The sequence below is a fragment of the Gossypium hirsutum genome, chromosome A05, assembly GCF_007990345.1.
Source record: "Gossypium hirsutum isolate 1008001.06 chromosome A05, Gossypium_hirsutum_v2.1, whole genome shotgun sequence".
In the NCBI taxonomy this organism is placed as follows: domain Eukaryota; kingdom Viridiplantae; phylum Streptophyta; class Magnoliopsida; order Malvales; family Malvaceae; genus Gossypium; species Gossypium hirsutum.
Window position 1 is genome coordinate 10,362,390 of NC_053428.1, and position 14,205 is coordinate 10,376,594.

The following is a 14,205-nucleotide window of genomic DNA, read 5'->3' on the forward strand; positions in this document are numbered from 1 at the left end:
CAATTCTTTTCAACATGACAAGAGAAAGCGTTGAAATTGTTGACATTTGTGCCTATGGTCCCTGTATTTTTTAAAATTAGGAATTTAATTTCTCTATTTTTTAGATTTTAAAATTTTGGTTTAACTATTAATACATTAAATTTTTTTGGTTAAATTTGTTGTGACATTTTGAAATTAAAAGAAAAAAGAAGCGAAACTACTCACTTGGTAACCATGTAATTAAATTGAATTTAACAAAAAAAATTATCAAATATTAACAGTTGGATTTGAATTTAAAATTTGAAAAAGAAGAACTAAATTTTTAATTTTTGAAAAATACAAGGATTGTAGGCACATTTTAACCTTTCATAAAAGAGAAACACTTAAGACTAGGCAATTTTGCGTCGTATATGTTTCATGAAACGGTCAACTAGGTGATGTACTAGAAGGATTATCTAGTGCCATATTCCAAAAATCTACTAACAAGCCTCGAATGCAAAAGAACTTCGCATCAGGTGGACGATTGAAAATATGCTATAATAAGGTTGTAATTAGAAAAGAAAAGTTGGCGTTGTAATTTTTTAGATTTTTTTACGTTGCAGATCCCGATTTAGTTTCCCAGTTTCTCCTTTCTAAGTCAATAGTGGTTACTCTATATACCCTATTGTATTCCAACTTGAATAAAAGTGATTTTCCCTTCTTTTCTAACCTGTCAAAATTGCTTCAGTAAAAACTACAACACCCTTTTATCCACGCGGTTCTGATAGCCAAAAACTACAATGGAACAACTTACCTTCTGCCATGAGTTCCATGATGCTTTTTTTTTTTAATTTATAAATAAAACCAAAATCACAACTATATTTTATTTCAAAGTAAACTCAGACCACCATTCATTGGGATTCCAAGCTGTTGCCATATTCCTGTCTTTTTTTTTTGGGTATAAAATAATAGTAGTCGAATTCCTTCGCTATTTAGAACCACCAAACCAGTCGCATGCTAATGTTAAGAATCAATGCAGCAACCTTTTTATTTTTGGTATAAAAGAACAGAAATTCGGGATAGGAGAAGATATAAGAAAGAACTCAGATTTATTGGATGTCACCTCCTAAAAGGGTGACCAACTAGAGACTTAACATCTTTACTAACAGCTAAATCATTTACAAGGGGAGACTGGACGTGGTACAAAAACAAAGCGCTGACATTGTTTGTAACTAAATCACAATCGCCAACTTTACAAGAGAACAGCGGTTAAGGCTCCTTGTTTGACACCATAGTGACTAAAGCTACCCTATTGATATAATCCCCCCCCCCCCCAATTTTGTAAGGTAATAGAAAAGAAAAAAAACTAAATCAAATGACCATATCTGACCAGCTAATGCGTTCCACCAATCAAATACAGCTTTTCTCCATCATTTATCATGTCCACATCAAGAATTTTACCTCCATTTTCAGTTAACATACAAGAAGCACCTGCTAAGTCTAGCTGCTCGGCGGCAGTTGTAACAAGCGCTTCCATTGTGTGAGGAACCCATAATACAATTCCATGTCTCCTCTGATCTTTAGCATCCCAGGGGTGGAAAGGAAAAACCGTACATTTTTTTGGGTGTATTTTATCTGGATTTAGCAACAGAAAACTGTCATTAGTGCACAACCAGAGATTAAACTGCAAACTTTGTAGAGGATAAATTTAAAAAAATAAAAAATAAAAAATCAATTGCATATTAGAGCCAAATTCTGAACGTGGAACAGAAAAAAATCAAGCTTTTACTACTGAAGAAACTAATAGGTAAACATAGACGCGGACGATGAAAGCAAAGGTAGAATCATATGTTAGGAAAAGATGGTAATAGAGGTGGAAGTAGAATCATCTCATCCCCGATTTATTTTTCCTCTTAAGTTTGATAGTATTTCCATTTGATAAATTAATCTATTACTCTTAACGGATCTGAACCTGGCACTTAGTAGAACCCTGTGGGAACTTCGGTGTCCTTAAATTCAGTTTGATTTCTAGTCAAAATGTTAAACCATGTGGGACAATTCTCAATCACTTGTTTACTTTATACCAGTCAATAAGTGGTCTGAAAATAAACTATAGTCTCGGTTTTACCAACTTTCTGTCAAAACACAAGAATTCATTGTTGTAAGCAAGCTATGATCAGTAAATGACGGGGTCATGTGAAATGCAAATTAGAATTGGTTACACAGGTTCAGCAATACCTGTAAATTCTTTTGAGCAATGAGGGAGTTCTGATAACTGAGTAGATTTTGCATCTTCCAGTAACTTGATCAAATTCTTGTTGCCACACATCCGGGCTTCATCAAGTGGAGTGTTTCCCCATCTGCACAGAAAGGCATAATTATTGGAAAAACTCGACATACTGAACTAATGCAAATGTCTATGACGTATGTCAGTACCCTCTAAAGACCTAGAAGGAAAATAAGAATCAGAGTAAATAGAAAATAACAGTGAAAAATAACAGTTCAGTTAACCTATAAAAGCAAATACAGCAGAAATACCAGAAAACAGACAACTCCACTAAAATCAAGCAATCAGAAATACATCTAAGATTTGTGGCTGACAAAATAGCTGCATACTGAATAGTCAAACCATCTAGTGATTACTTTATAGAAAATTATGCTTGCACTTGGAATTTCATATGCTCACTTCTGAAGTATTCATACGTAAATATTATAAACAACAACGAATTGACAAAGGAAAGAAAAGACTCATAGGGAAAAATAAGGGATGATAATTTATAAGCAAATATAGACAATCGAATAAAAAATGCAATAAAAGCCATGTACTAAAACGTCTGAACAGAATGCATACGCTGCAAGGAAGCTAAAATGGTGACATGTTTAACTATTAATCCAAATCCAGATAGAAAGCAGACAGCATAGCTAGAAACAAATAATCTCAGATAAATAAGCTAAACATTGATCAAATTCATAAATACCAAGTGAAATCAATGTCCCAAAGGTACCTGTCTTTGGAAAAAACACTAGCCCCAGCCTCTATCAAAAGCTTTGCCATTATATATAAGCCCTCAGAGGCAGCTACATGAAGGGGGGTTCGATGGTCGTAATCTCTAGAGTTAGGATCAACTCCATTAGACAAAAGCCTTCTCAAAAAGTCTGAGTCCCCCTTTGCCACTGCCGTACACAGATAACTACCAGCATCATCTATGTTTAAGGAAGCTCCTTCTTTAATTAGTAAAGCAGCAAGATTGTCGTGTCCATTTTTTATTGCTTCTAGCAAGGGCGTATTCCCGAACTTATCTATAGAAAAATTTAATTTATTATCACAACAGAAGATCAAATAATAAAGACTAGAGTTTAATTAACCGAAGTAGCATTTTAAAATATTTATAAAAGATAATTACCTTTAAGATTGATATCTACTGGATGTCGAATAAGGAAACTTGTAATATCTTCATACCCTTTCGATGCAGCAAGATGCTATTTAAAACAAACAATTGGTTTTAGATAAGACCTTTATTTCTGCCATTCATTTGTAATGTGGCTAAAGAGCTATAAAATTACCAAGGAAAAAATAGCTCTCTATACTCATTTGCAGCACACTTTTTGTCTAAACAATTTGAAAGATGCTGCACTTATATGCAAGATAAAATAGCTGACTAAGCTAGAAGGCTCCAGTGGTTTATTCATAGGCTCCCTAATCCTGATGAGGTTCTTCATGATAATTTTGTATTCCATGGCTAAATATCTATGCCCGTTATAGAGAATCAAGCAACTTGAATGAAAGTTAGCTTTTACTGCAGTTTTGTCTTGAAGGAAAGTGGAGACAAGACATACATGTAAGCAAAAAGAGCATTTATAAGACTCCATTTGCTTATATACAACTCTTCAAAGCATAAAGTAGGTGAACTATATAGTTTACCACCATATTTAGGAAGTTGTATTAATTTGCGATGGTTTATAATCCTCTATATTCACTTTTCCTTGCTTACTTGGCAGTCTATCTCATATGTCCCAGGCTCACATATCCCTGTAAGATCCCTCAGAATTCCTCCATAAATTATACCTAGAGAGCTATTTAAATCCTTATGTCATACAAATTAATCTACAGGTTGTGTTTTAAGGCATGCTTTTGTCATAGAGGAAGATGGATACAGTAATTGTTATGAGCTAAAAGAGAACACCCGTAGGACATGACTTGTGCACAAGCAAATTTTAAGAGTATATAATAAGGAACCCATGCAATTCAACTTAACGTTGAGACTAATTGCACAATATATTAGCTAAAATTTGTGCTCACCAGCTTATTGCAAATCCTATACATGAGGTTCTTATATCTCATTCTCACCTTATGATAGCCAAATTTAGGCATTGCACATATGTCTGATCATGACTAGGTAAAACACCCTGCACTTGGGACCAGCAACCATTGAATTTAAGAGCAATGCTACAACTCTTTATACATAATAGAGCAACTTGTCTTTGATGGATAACTTAGACCAACCACAATTTAAGGAGTTGAAAGGTTGAACCAAATGTAACTGACGGTTCTGGAGTTTTATAAGGTAAATCTGAACTAGAAACCATCTCAAGGATGTGGAGAAAAAAATCAATGGACGTGAATATTTCTAAACTAGGGAACTCCTTTTAGCAATCTTCAAAATAAGTAAAACACAAAATACTGAAATTTAAGCCGTAAATGTGGAGTTTTATATTGCAAAGAAACGTACTTCTATAATGCTTTTACAGTTTTACCATGTCTTCCATTTGTTTTTATATTCAGTACTTGTACAAGTACAGGATTTTCTTTAAAAGTTAAAGAATGATAAAAAAAGAATAAAGTTAAGCATCAAATAAAGTGCAAAAACCTATAGGTATGGTGACCACACGTACTAGATTTTTTAATTTGGCTATCACAATCATGACTTAGACCATAGAATGAACAATCATCACAATCATGACTTAAGACCACATGTATTAGAACAGACATTTGAAGATCAACCTAAAAGCTTCAGTTCAAGTCATGCTTACCAAGGGAGATCTTCCATCATAATCGGTTTTGTTAGGATCAGCTCCTGCTCGTATCAAACTTTTGAGCTGATAAAAATCTCCATTATATGCAGCACAGTTCACCCTCAAAGCTAGCTCAGCTTCTTGTCTTCCGATGTGAAATGAGATGTCCGATTCCAGTTGCTTAACTCGGAGATTGGATTCTTTTCCCTGAAAATTAAAGTAAAATGCCAGTCCAAAATTGTGTTAGTCAACTCTTGTCAGATTTATATTCAAATGAGTTGCTGATCAAACGATAAAACCCAGTCTGCATATAGATTTCTCCGATAAAGCCAATAATAGGAGCAGAAACACGGTAAAAAACAATACAGATATGAGGAAACAGGACTACCTCCAAAAGGTTGTTCAAAACTTTCCTTCCATCATAGAAATATATCTCGAGGATATTTGAGAATGATTGCTTATCCAATCGCAGAAGCCTACATAATTCACAAACCCGAACTGTATAAGGCTGAGGGATGTTGCAGAGAATAGAAATTTCTCCAAATGAGCTATTGGGTTCCAGAAGCGAAACAGTCTCTTCTGATCCATCTTCCCCTATAGCAATCCCCTCCTGTACAAAGGTACTGTGGGTTAAGCATCATTTAATCAATTTATAAGAACATTGAGATCAGATTTCAATAAAAGTCTACGGGCTGCATGTAGAAAAGGTACAACAAGGTATTGAGCAAAGAAAATTACAATGACGGGCATGAAGAAGCATATTTATAACATTCTGTGGCATGGAAAATATTTGAAAGCCAATTAAAGCAGCTAAATACCAAGTGAAAAGAGCAGAATCTTCAGGTTAAGAAATACATAATATGGTTCACGCTTCCAGGAAATTTTTTTAGAAAAAATGTATTAGGAGATGTCTAGGAAAAGGTAAAGGTAAGGAAATAAAACAAAAGCATGTAACCAACGAGATGTATTTTAATGACCACGCAATAAAAGCATAACAAATCATACCAGCACACCATGACAGACAAAATAAAGTTGATCCACAACATTTCCCTGTTCCATTATTACTTCTCCTGGGAGAAAAAATTCTTCATGGAGTCTAATAACCTGCAAGATCAAAATAATCAAGTCTTAACTTTATAATAACAGTTATTGCTTTCCGTTCCTCTTTTCCTTCTTTTTTATGAAATTGTGAAGGCGGAATGTAGATACAGCAACAGACAGAACAAACATTTGATGGCTTTTTTTTTGTGATATAAAAAGATTATCAACAGCAAGAGACCATTACTTTGAAAAAAATGATATCATGCTGCTTCAAATAATCATTTGGAACAGCACTCCGGAAGAGCATTATTTCAGAAAATTTCATTTTAATCAACTTGCCATCCATTATTTGAGAACAGACACTTACAATCTGATTAATAAACTCTGAAGAGCATTCCTTGAAAAGAGATGCATTTTCAATGTATGGCAGATATAAAGATTGGGAAATCTGCAAGACCAGAAACGGAATAGAAACCATTTAAGGAAAATAATAAAGAATAAATATATTGAATACTAGCGAAATACCAATGAAGAAAAGATCCAGAAAGATAGATATGATTGTTATCTTTCACGAGTTGAAAAGAAATTATTCTAGTCACTATAAATGACAGTCTATTCTCGTCGCAATATTTCACCCACAACTGAGGAACAAAGGCTTTGCAACAGTTTAATTCGTGATTGGAACAACAGATCTATGGATTGATCTAATAGTTCAAAAACCAATATCAATATAGAAGAGCAAGATAATTAATTTTGCATTGAAACAAGTTATTAATCTAATTTATTAGTATAAAAAAAAGGTTGTTTAACAAGAACAAAATTGAGGTAGGTGCTTCCATTGAGATCTGATATACGATAAATACCACATCTTAATAAAGAGATGGTTTTGTGTCAGCTTACATCCTAACAAATTATTGAGAAGATATATTTAGAGAAATGCTTCAATATATTTATGATTCCTTTATATTGATGTGAAGGATCTTATATTGATCTCGTTAAAGGAGCTCAACGCACATATCAAAGGTAGTGAGGACAGATTTTGGTGTAGAGCTCTTTCAAACACTTTCTCGACACTGGGTATGGGTTGCCTCCTCCTTAATCTCAATTCACAAGTAAGCAGGAAAGAAAACAATGGACAATTAAAAAAAATCTTCTGAAAGTTTTGTGGGAATTTCGCTGCATAAGAGAGGACATTTTACCTCTCTTTAGTAGCTGGTTATCCAATATTGGAATTTCAGAATTTTTATCCACTGCTTTTTCCCCCTTATTTTGTTTCCGCTGAAAATAGTTTCTGTGCTAACAGAAACAATAAAAAAAACAGCAGATTGCAATTGCATATCATTTATATGTTACCTTAGCTCTGATAGAGATGGGAATATCCTGAAGAACGGCAGCCTCAGTGTATGTGCTTTCGTACTGTAAACGCAAGTGGCCTTTGATCTGATTACGGAGATCCCTATCAAGTTTATTTCTGTTCATATACTTAATAACATCTGCCATTTTATCTCTGAACTTCTCTGTCTTGGATCCTTTTACGATTAACGCTGTCATGTTACCAATGAGATAGGCACCAAGAACCATGTCAAAGGAGACATATATCATTATGAATATCATTTCCCTCATATTGACTGCATGTATGTCTCCATAACCTGTCACAGAATAGCAGATTAATGAAGAATGAATTTAAGACCAACTGAAAAAAATATATGCTGCAACCGTTATAGTATATAGATTATGAACATTAGCAATTTTAGGTGAACATAAATAAACACTGTTTATGGAAAGTTCATTCGCAATTAGAAGTCACATATATATTTCTGTATAAGAATATCAAGAACAATGCATATCACCATAAACATGATGAAGCGACAACCATAGGATATCAATCCTCCAGCAATGTCAATTAAATCAATATAAAGGTAAATCCCTTGTGTCTGCAACGTAGCCTACCTATACCAATCAAAGCTAAAGAAAAGTCCTAAACTTCTTTAATTTCCTTCAGAAGTATTTTCTTTTTCTTTGAACGGTTTTCCCACAGAATTGAAGTGTCCCAGAGAATAAAAGAAATAAAATTGCTCCTAATAAACCTAGCAGCAAATCTATCTTTCCTCCACTTCCAGATAATTCTAATAATATGATTCCAAAGAGAAACATTTTTCTTTCTTACCTTAATCTTGATCATCACATATTTAATTTCAAAATGCATATTCTTTCCACGCTATTTGATTAACTGAGAACTTTGAGGCCCCAGGTGTTCTGGTTTATTAGTTGGATAGTTCAGTTCAGTTAGTCATTCAATGATTTATGGATGTTCAACAACATTTACACTTTCAACATAGATAAAATCAGTTCAGTAATATGCAGGATAAAGTAAATTAAATGGGTTACTTACCAACTGTAGCCATTGTGACAATAGCAAAATACATTGAAGTTGTGTACCGCTTCCACAAATCAATTTCTCTGAAGCTAGAATAACTATAATCTCCCAACTTTAAGCTTCCAATCCATGTGTATCCCTCTTTTTCACGAGGCAGTGTGGTAGCCAAATAGTAAAAGATACAAGCGGCTGTATGTGTGCAATAGAGTTCAACAAAAATAAGTTTTATAATCCTTGTAAAAAGATAATTAATCCGTATATCCTTCTCCATCTTTCTGAAGAAAGCCGTGACTTTGTGAACCCGGTATAACCTAATCCACAAGAGATACCTCACTTCTTCTTTTCTTCCAGAAGCCTGCTTGAAAGAAATTTCTCAAAATGATTATCAAAATGGCGACAAAAACAAATATTCAGCTTGAAGTAATCATGAAACCCTCACAGTTTCCATCATATCGCCATTTCATTTCTTGAAAAGATCTCATGCAGGGTATGTTTTAAGCTATCCAAGAGGAATAGTTTTAAGGGAACAATGCATGAACTATTTCAAAACTTTTGCAAGGCATATATGTTGAAAACTTTATCACAACACATATAGAATACTAGAATTTATTTGTGGAAAGTAATGTGTCTAACATGCTGCATATGGATAAAACAAATTTTAGAAATATACGAAGAAAAACCAGAAGGTCGTAAAAGAGAGGGAGCTTGTAGGGTGTTTTGAGGGCCAAGTGGCAGGATCAGAACCATTTTATAGCTCAAATGTAATTTCAGAATTAATACAAAAGCTTTCCTAATTTTACCATTATCTTCACGATGAAAATATAATCAGAATAAACATTTTATTTCTCCTTTAACACAAAAACATTTTTTTAAAATATACGCAGAAAAATGTTGATAGCACATACATGCCCGATTTCATATGCAAAGAAATGCAAGACCCCACAAGTTCTTCATTATTGAACGAGATGTTACGAAATCGTCAAACTAAAGGAAAAAACCTGAGGAAATGAGGCATGGGTGGAGGAAGAAAGCAATACCTTGTAGATTATATCCCAAGGCATACAACCAAGTAAATCAATGAGAAAACTAGATTTCAAGTACCTGCAATGACACAATAGGGAATACAACCAGCACAAGGCTCACAAGGCTCACTAGCAAATCATCAGAGTGATTTGAAGGATTGCAAGTGTGAAAATAAATAAATAAATAATAACACGATGAATAGAGGCAGTGCCCACCACATTAGTGCTAGAATTTAATACATCTTTGTGAAGTAATAATTGGTATCCACTAGCTTGGATGTAGCCATACAATATAAACTTACAGCATAATAAAGCAGCTTTAAATGATATTATTTCCTACAAGTAGAAGTAGAATCTACTTTTTGAAATGAGCAAATGAATTCTGACTTATCCTGTTTTTACTGGTAATTTTTGTTGATCACTTGTTGCTAAAATGTAAAAGCGAGTGGTGAGAAAAGTAAGATCATACTTTAAAAATTACTTTTCAGAAATCTCAAGCAGATAGTTAAAATGAAAGACGATTCAAATTATAGACATTAGATAATGAAGGGAAAACATAAGAAAAGAGAAGCTCTTATCTTTTAAGAGCATAAGAAAATAGTAACTAACCGAATAGCAATAGAAGTTCGCTTATAGACCATTCTGTAGGTCTGGGGGTCTCTATAGGCAAGGAAGAAATGCAAAATAATGTCGAGAAGGAAAGCTATTTGTCCTGCAATGTCTAGTACAAAAAGATTTTCTGGCAATCCCCTGAAGAATCCAAACTCGAAAGGAGTAAAGAAGGAAGAGTACAACGCCCATATTAGTATGAACTTGGTCCATGCTCGATACCACCTGCATTATTATACATATTATAACATCTATCTTGTGTCACTCAGCAGTTAAAACAATCGTAAAGGCAAAACACAAAGAAAAAGACAAATACCCTTTTGGTGAGGAAACAAATTTAATAATGAGACTTTAAGGTGTAAGGAGAAAATTGAGAAAGAGTTAGAGTAGGCAGAAAAATGTAAAAAGTAAATTCTGGGATGTTAAAGGTTTCAGAATCAAACCTATAATTGAATTCAATTAATCTAATGCCTTTCTTCATACCAAACATCTTGATTAAGGATTTAAAAATTGAGAACATAAGAAAATTTAATATTTTCAAAATTATTTAATATTTTTAAATTTTTATAAGGATAAAATAATATAACTTTTATTTTTTAACTCTTACAAATAGAAAAGTGAAATAAAAAACGTTTTTCTTCTATATTAAGTATGATACGAAAATTATTTTATTTTCTCTTTCATCTCGTCTATTATCTCTCTATTTTTATATCACTTAATCAAGCAAAACTTCAAACTGGCTATCTATAAAATTGCTATTTATACCATCTGGTCGATTAATCTGTTTCTATAAAATTGCTATTTTATAATGATTAGCAATCATTTTTATTTATCACTTTCACTAATTAACTTCCATTTTTCTTTTCTGGTCCACACTCATCTATCTATCGGGTAATGTCATCTTTATGGTATTACTGGTATACTTGTTTTAAATGTTGCTTATAACAAATCAATATGCATAGGGAAAAAAAAAATTATACTTACGAGAAAATGGGGTGGTTTCATATATTCATTTATTTATTATATAATTATTCAAAATATTACTTGCGAGAAAAAATTTTAAACTTCCGATCTAATCTTAAATTACTTTTTAATATTTATTTATTATATGAAATTAATATTACTTATTAATATTACTTTTTACTTTTTAATCTTAAAATTTTAAGTGATGGGATTTTAATTTATCATTAATGATCATCTAACGTGAGCTAACAATGAATATTATAATAATCCTTTTAAGAATAATTTAATCTATTAATTTAAGGAAAGATTAATCTAAACTCTAACAGTCCAATTTTTAAAATATTGAGAAGCATAATTGATATTTCATACTCCAATCACCAATATATAAAGAATCGAACCCAAGATATTGATTAGATATTTAATTTTTTAGTTCAACCATTCTCATTAAATTACAAATTAATTTTGAAAAAAAAAGATTTAACTGTTGAATCCAATTTTCCGTCGATTTTTTTGATTGGTTTAGCATCACCCTGACTCTTATATATCTGTTGGACCGAACATGTTATCAATTTTTATTCGACTGATCAGTTCGATTATTTATTCCATGCAAATCACTTAGATCAATGGAAAAAAAATAGATTCATAAGTGATACAGAATTCATAATTGATATATACAGTGAAGTCCCAAAAATGTATTTAATTTGTCGGCAATAGCAGGTAGAATTGCCATGTGATCCGACTGTCAAGCAAGCAACATTATAACTCATAATATAAAGCACCACTTGTGAAAATTGCACTTATCAAGTTAATTTCTTTCGGTCAGTACTACATTCATATAAAAAATTTTAAAATATAAATATAATTAGCTGTGATATTTTTTTTAAATTAAGTTAAAGAATTTATGCAAGGAAAATTTATTATATTATTTATATATTTTTCATTTTTAGAAAGGACTATTCACTTTTTAGTAAAAAAGATTAATTTCATAAGTAGAATTTAATACATAATTCGTGTTTGTTTTAATTTATTTTTAATTTTTAAATAATTTTTTAAAACACATGAGGATATTTTACTTCACTTAACCGTGGACGAAATATTTCCCCCTTAAAAAATCAAATTTAACTACTGCTTTTACATTATACTGTTTTAGGGTTAGCGTCACAGTCAAACCGTGAGGCGTGGTTGTTAACTTGGGTCGACTGTGACAAAAGTTAGTGTTATTTAAGTTAAATAGAAAGCCCCCCATCAAATCCAGCAAAATGTCCTGATAAGGAAAACTAATAAAAAAAGGACCTACCAAAAATTTGAGCCGTCGATTCATGTTAATTTTAAAAGTCAAAGCAAGTGACCACGACAGCTTGGACAACTGTGACACAGCGATTAAACCCAACTACATTACGCCACGGGTAAGACAAAGGCCGGAATGACGGCTGCTCTCTCCTGACGCCACAAAATTTTACAACTGTACCGTTGTTTTGTTTTCTTTTATTTATGCTACGTCTTTTAATAAACTAAAATCAGAAAAATGATATCACAATCTAAACTATATATTGTTGAGTAATTATTTGGTTAATGAAAATTTTCAAATTTTGTCAAATGCTTTTTTTAATAAAATTTAATTTATTTACAAAATTAAAAATTTACACCATCAATATATCAAATAATTATTTTATATAATTTAATTTTTAAAGAATAATGTTTTTTTTCAGTTAATGAAATTGCATTAACTTCATAAACTCAATGTAAAAGTGATAAAATTTTAAATTATAAAAAAATATATATTTATATAATTTTTTTAAATTCCACAAATGTAACTTATAAATTCTAAAAATTCTACTTATAATATATCAAATATTTTCCTTATAGAATTAATCGATAAATTTATTTGAAAATCACTTTTATCTATTATTTTTTTTCATTTTAAAAGCTATTACTTGCCTCACCATATCTTTTTTTTTCTCAATCAAGAAAATCGATTTATTATAACTTCATAAGAAATTACTTTCATTAAAATAATTAAATCGGAGATTAATGTCTTTCAATTTTTTATATTATAATTTCTTAAGAAATTACTGGATTTGTTTTGAAAAATTCAAAACCATTATTTTTATTCTTATTTAGTGTTCAAATTATTCATTCTTGTAATAATAATTGTAGATGAAGGGATGGACGGTTACCTGTTATCGGGATGAATAGGGCCATCGGAGAGGTCTTTGATCCCATTGAGTACAGACTGCCGACTTAAATTCATCCGAGCACGAGCGGCGACCAATCCAAGCTCATTAGCTATCAGATTAAATCTGCTTCCTCTCGACGATTTGTTTCCTTCTCTGAAGTCCTCAACCTCGTACTCTTCCTCATTCGCCATCGTAGCGCACCTCTCATCTCTTACTCTTCTACTCCTCCCAATGTCTCCCATAGCCGCCGCGCCAGCCACCGATCCAACAGGTTCAATGCCTTTGCCGTAATCTGTCCACACCATTGTTACTTTCTTCATTAGTTGAATTATCACGCCGTTGCATCACAATTCGAATTCCATAAAAAATCATACTAAACAACAACCACCAACAACAAAATCATTCTACCGAAAGTACAAACTAAAAGTTAGGAGGACTAACCGTAGACGTTGGCTTTTGCTCGGTTAGATGAAAAACGAGAAAACGGCCTGTTGATCTCGAAGTTGGAATATTTAAATGGATTATTATTCTAGCAACTCCCTAACTTACGAGCAGATTCATATAGATTACTATTTCAGAGACTCCTCAACTTACCAACAGATTTCTGTTTTGCTTTGTTTTTGGTGTAAAAACAGAGAGAATTGGAACAGCTTTTCGGTTTTGGGAAAAAATGAAGAGTTCGTTGGATTTGATTGTGTTGGTAGTAAGGGTTTTGTGCAAAGAGGGCAAGATACTGGTCACCAGAATTTATACGCAAAAGCTGTCCCTTTTTCCCTTTTTTCTTTTTCAAAAAAGTTTTCCTCCTTTTACCATAGCCATAAATAACACTGAAATAATTTTAAAATGGTTACTGTTGTAGTAATACAAATACATGGCTGACGTGTTCGCGAGAGTTTAGGCGCCCCAATTTATTTATTTATCATCTTACGATGCGTTTATCTGGTCGCTGCGGAAGGATAAGGGCTTCAAAATTTTTTGAGGTGTAAGATTCAAATATTAGATTAAAAAATATTTTTAATAAATATCATATAAAATTTATTATTTG

The 14,205-nt window shown here is 32.2% G+C and overlaps 1 protein-coding gene across 2 annotated transcripts; it reads right to left on the bottom strand.

The window, feature by feature from the left end:
- Positions 1-1,048: 1,048 nt before the first annotated feature.
- Positions 1,049-13,940, bottom strand: LOC107958522 (potassium channel SKOR). 2 transcript variants are annotated; one of them, XM_041113293.1, is made up of 15 exons: positions 13,755-13,940; positions 13,602-13,648; positions 13,161-13,452; positions 10,021-10,245; positions 9,427-9,490; positions 8,405-8,744; positions 7,366-7,661; positions 6,380-6,460; positions 5,977-6,075; positions 5,360-5,581; positions 4,990-5,178; positions 3,363-3,438; positions 2,964-3,258; positions 2,197-2,318; positions 1,049-1,593 (listed from the first exon to the last, which is right to left on the bottom strand). In XM_041113293.1, the coding sequence occupies exons 3-15, from the start codon at positions 13,400-13,402 to the stop codon at positions 1,352-1,354; spliced, it is 2,493 nt and encodes an 830-aa protein (XP_040969227.1). In that variant the 5' UTR covers positions 13,403-13,452; positions 13,602-13,648; positions 13,755-13,940; the 3' UTR covers positions 1,049-1,351. The 2 variants fall into 2 exon arrangements, with proteins under 2 accessions (XP_040969227.1, XP_016749823.2); XM_016894334.2 differs by having other exon boundaries at positions 13,602-13,940.
- Between the last annotated feature and the right edge of the window lie 265 nt (positions 13,941-14,205).

What these genes read in the sequence shown, in the direction of transcription:
- LOC107958522 (XM_041113293.1), bottom strand. Translation starts at nt 13,402, where the DNA reads ATGGGAGACATTGGGAGGAGTAGAAGAGTAAGAGATGAGAGGTGCGCT. An exon ending in TGTCACAATGGCTACAGTTG is followed by an intron (nt 7,662 to 8,404) that starts GTAAGTAACCCA and finishes ATTCTGTGACAG; the next exon opens with GTTATGGAGACATACATGCA. An exon ending in AGTGTTTTTTCCAAAGACAG is followed by an intron (nt 2,319 to 2,963) that starts GTACCTTTGGGA and finishes CTTTCTGTGCAG; the next exon opens with ATGGGGAAACACTCCACTTG.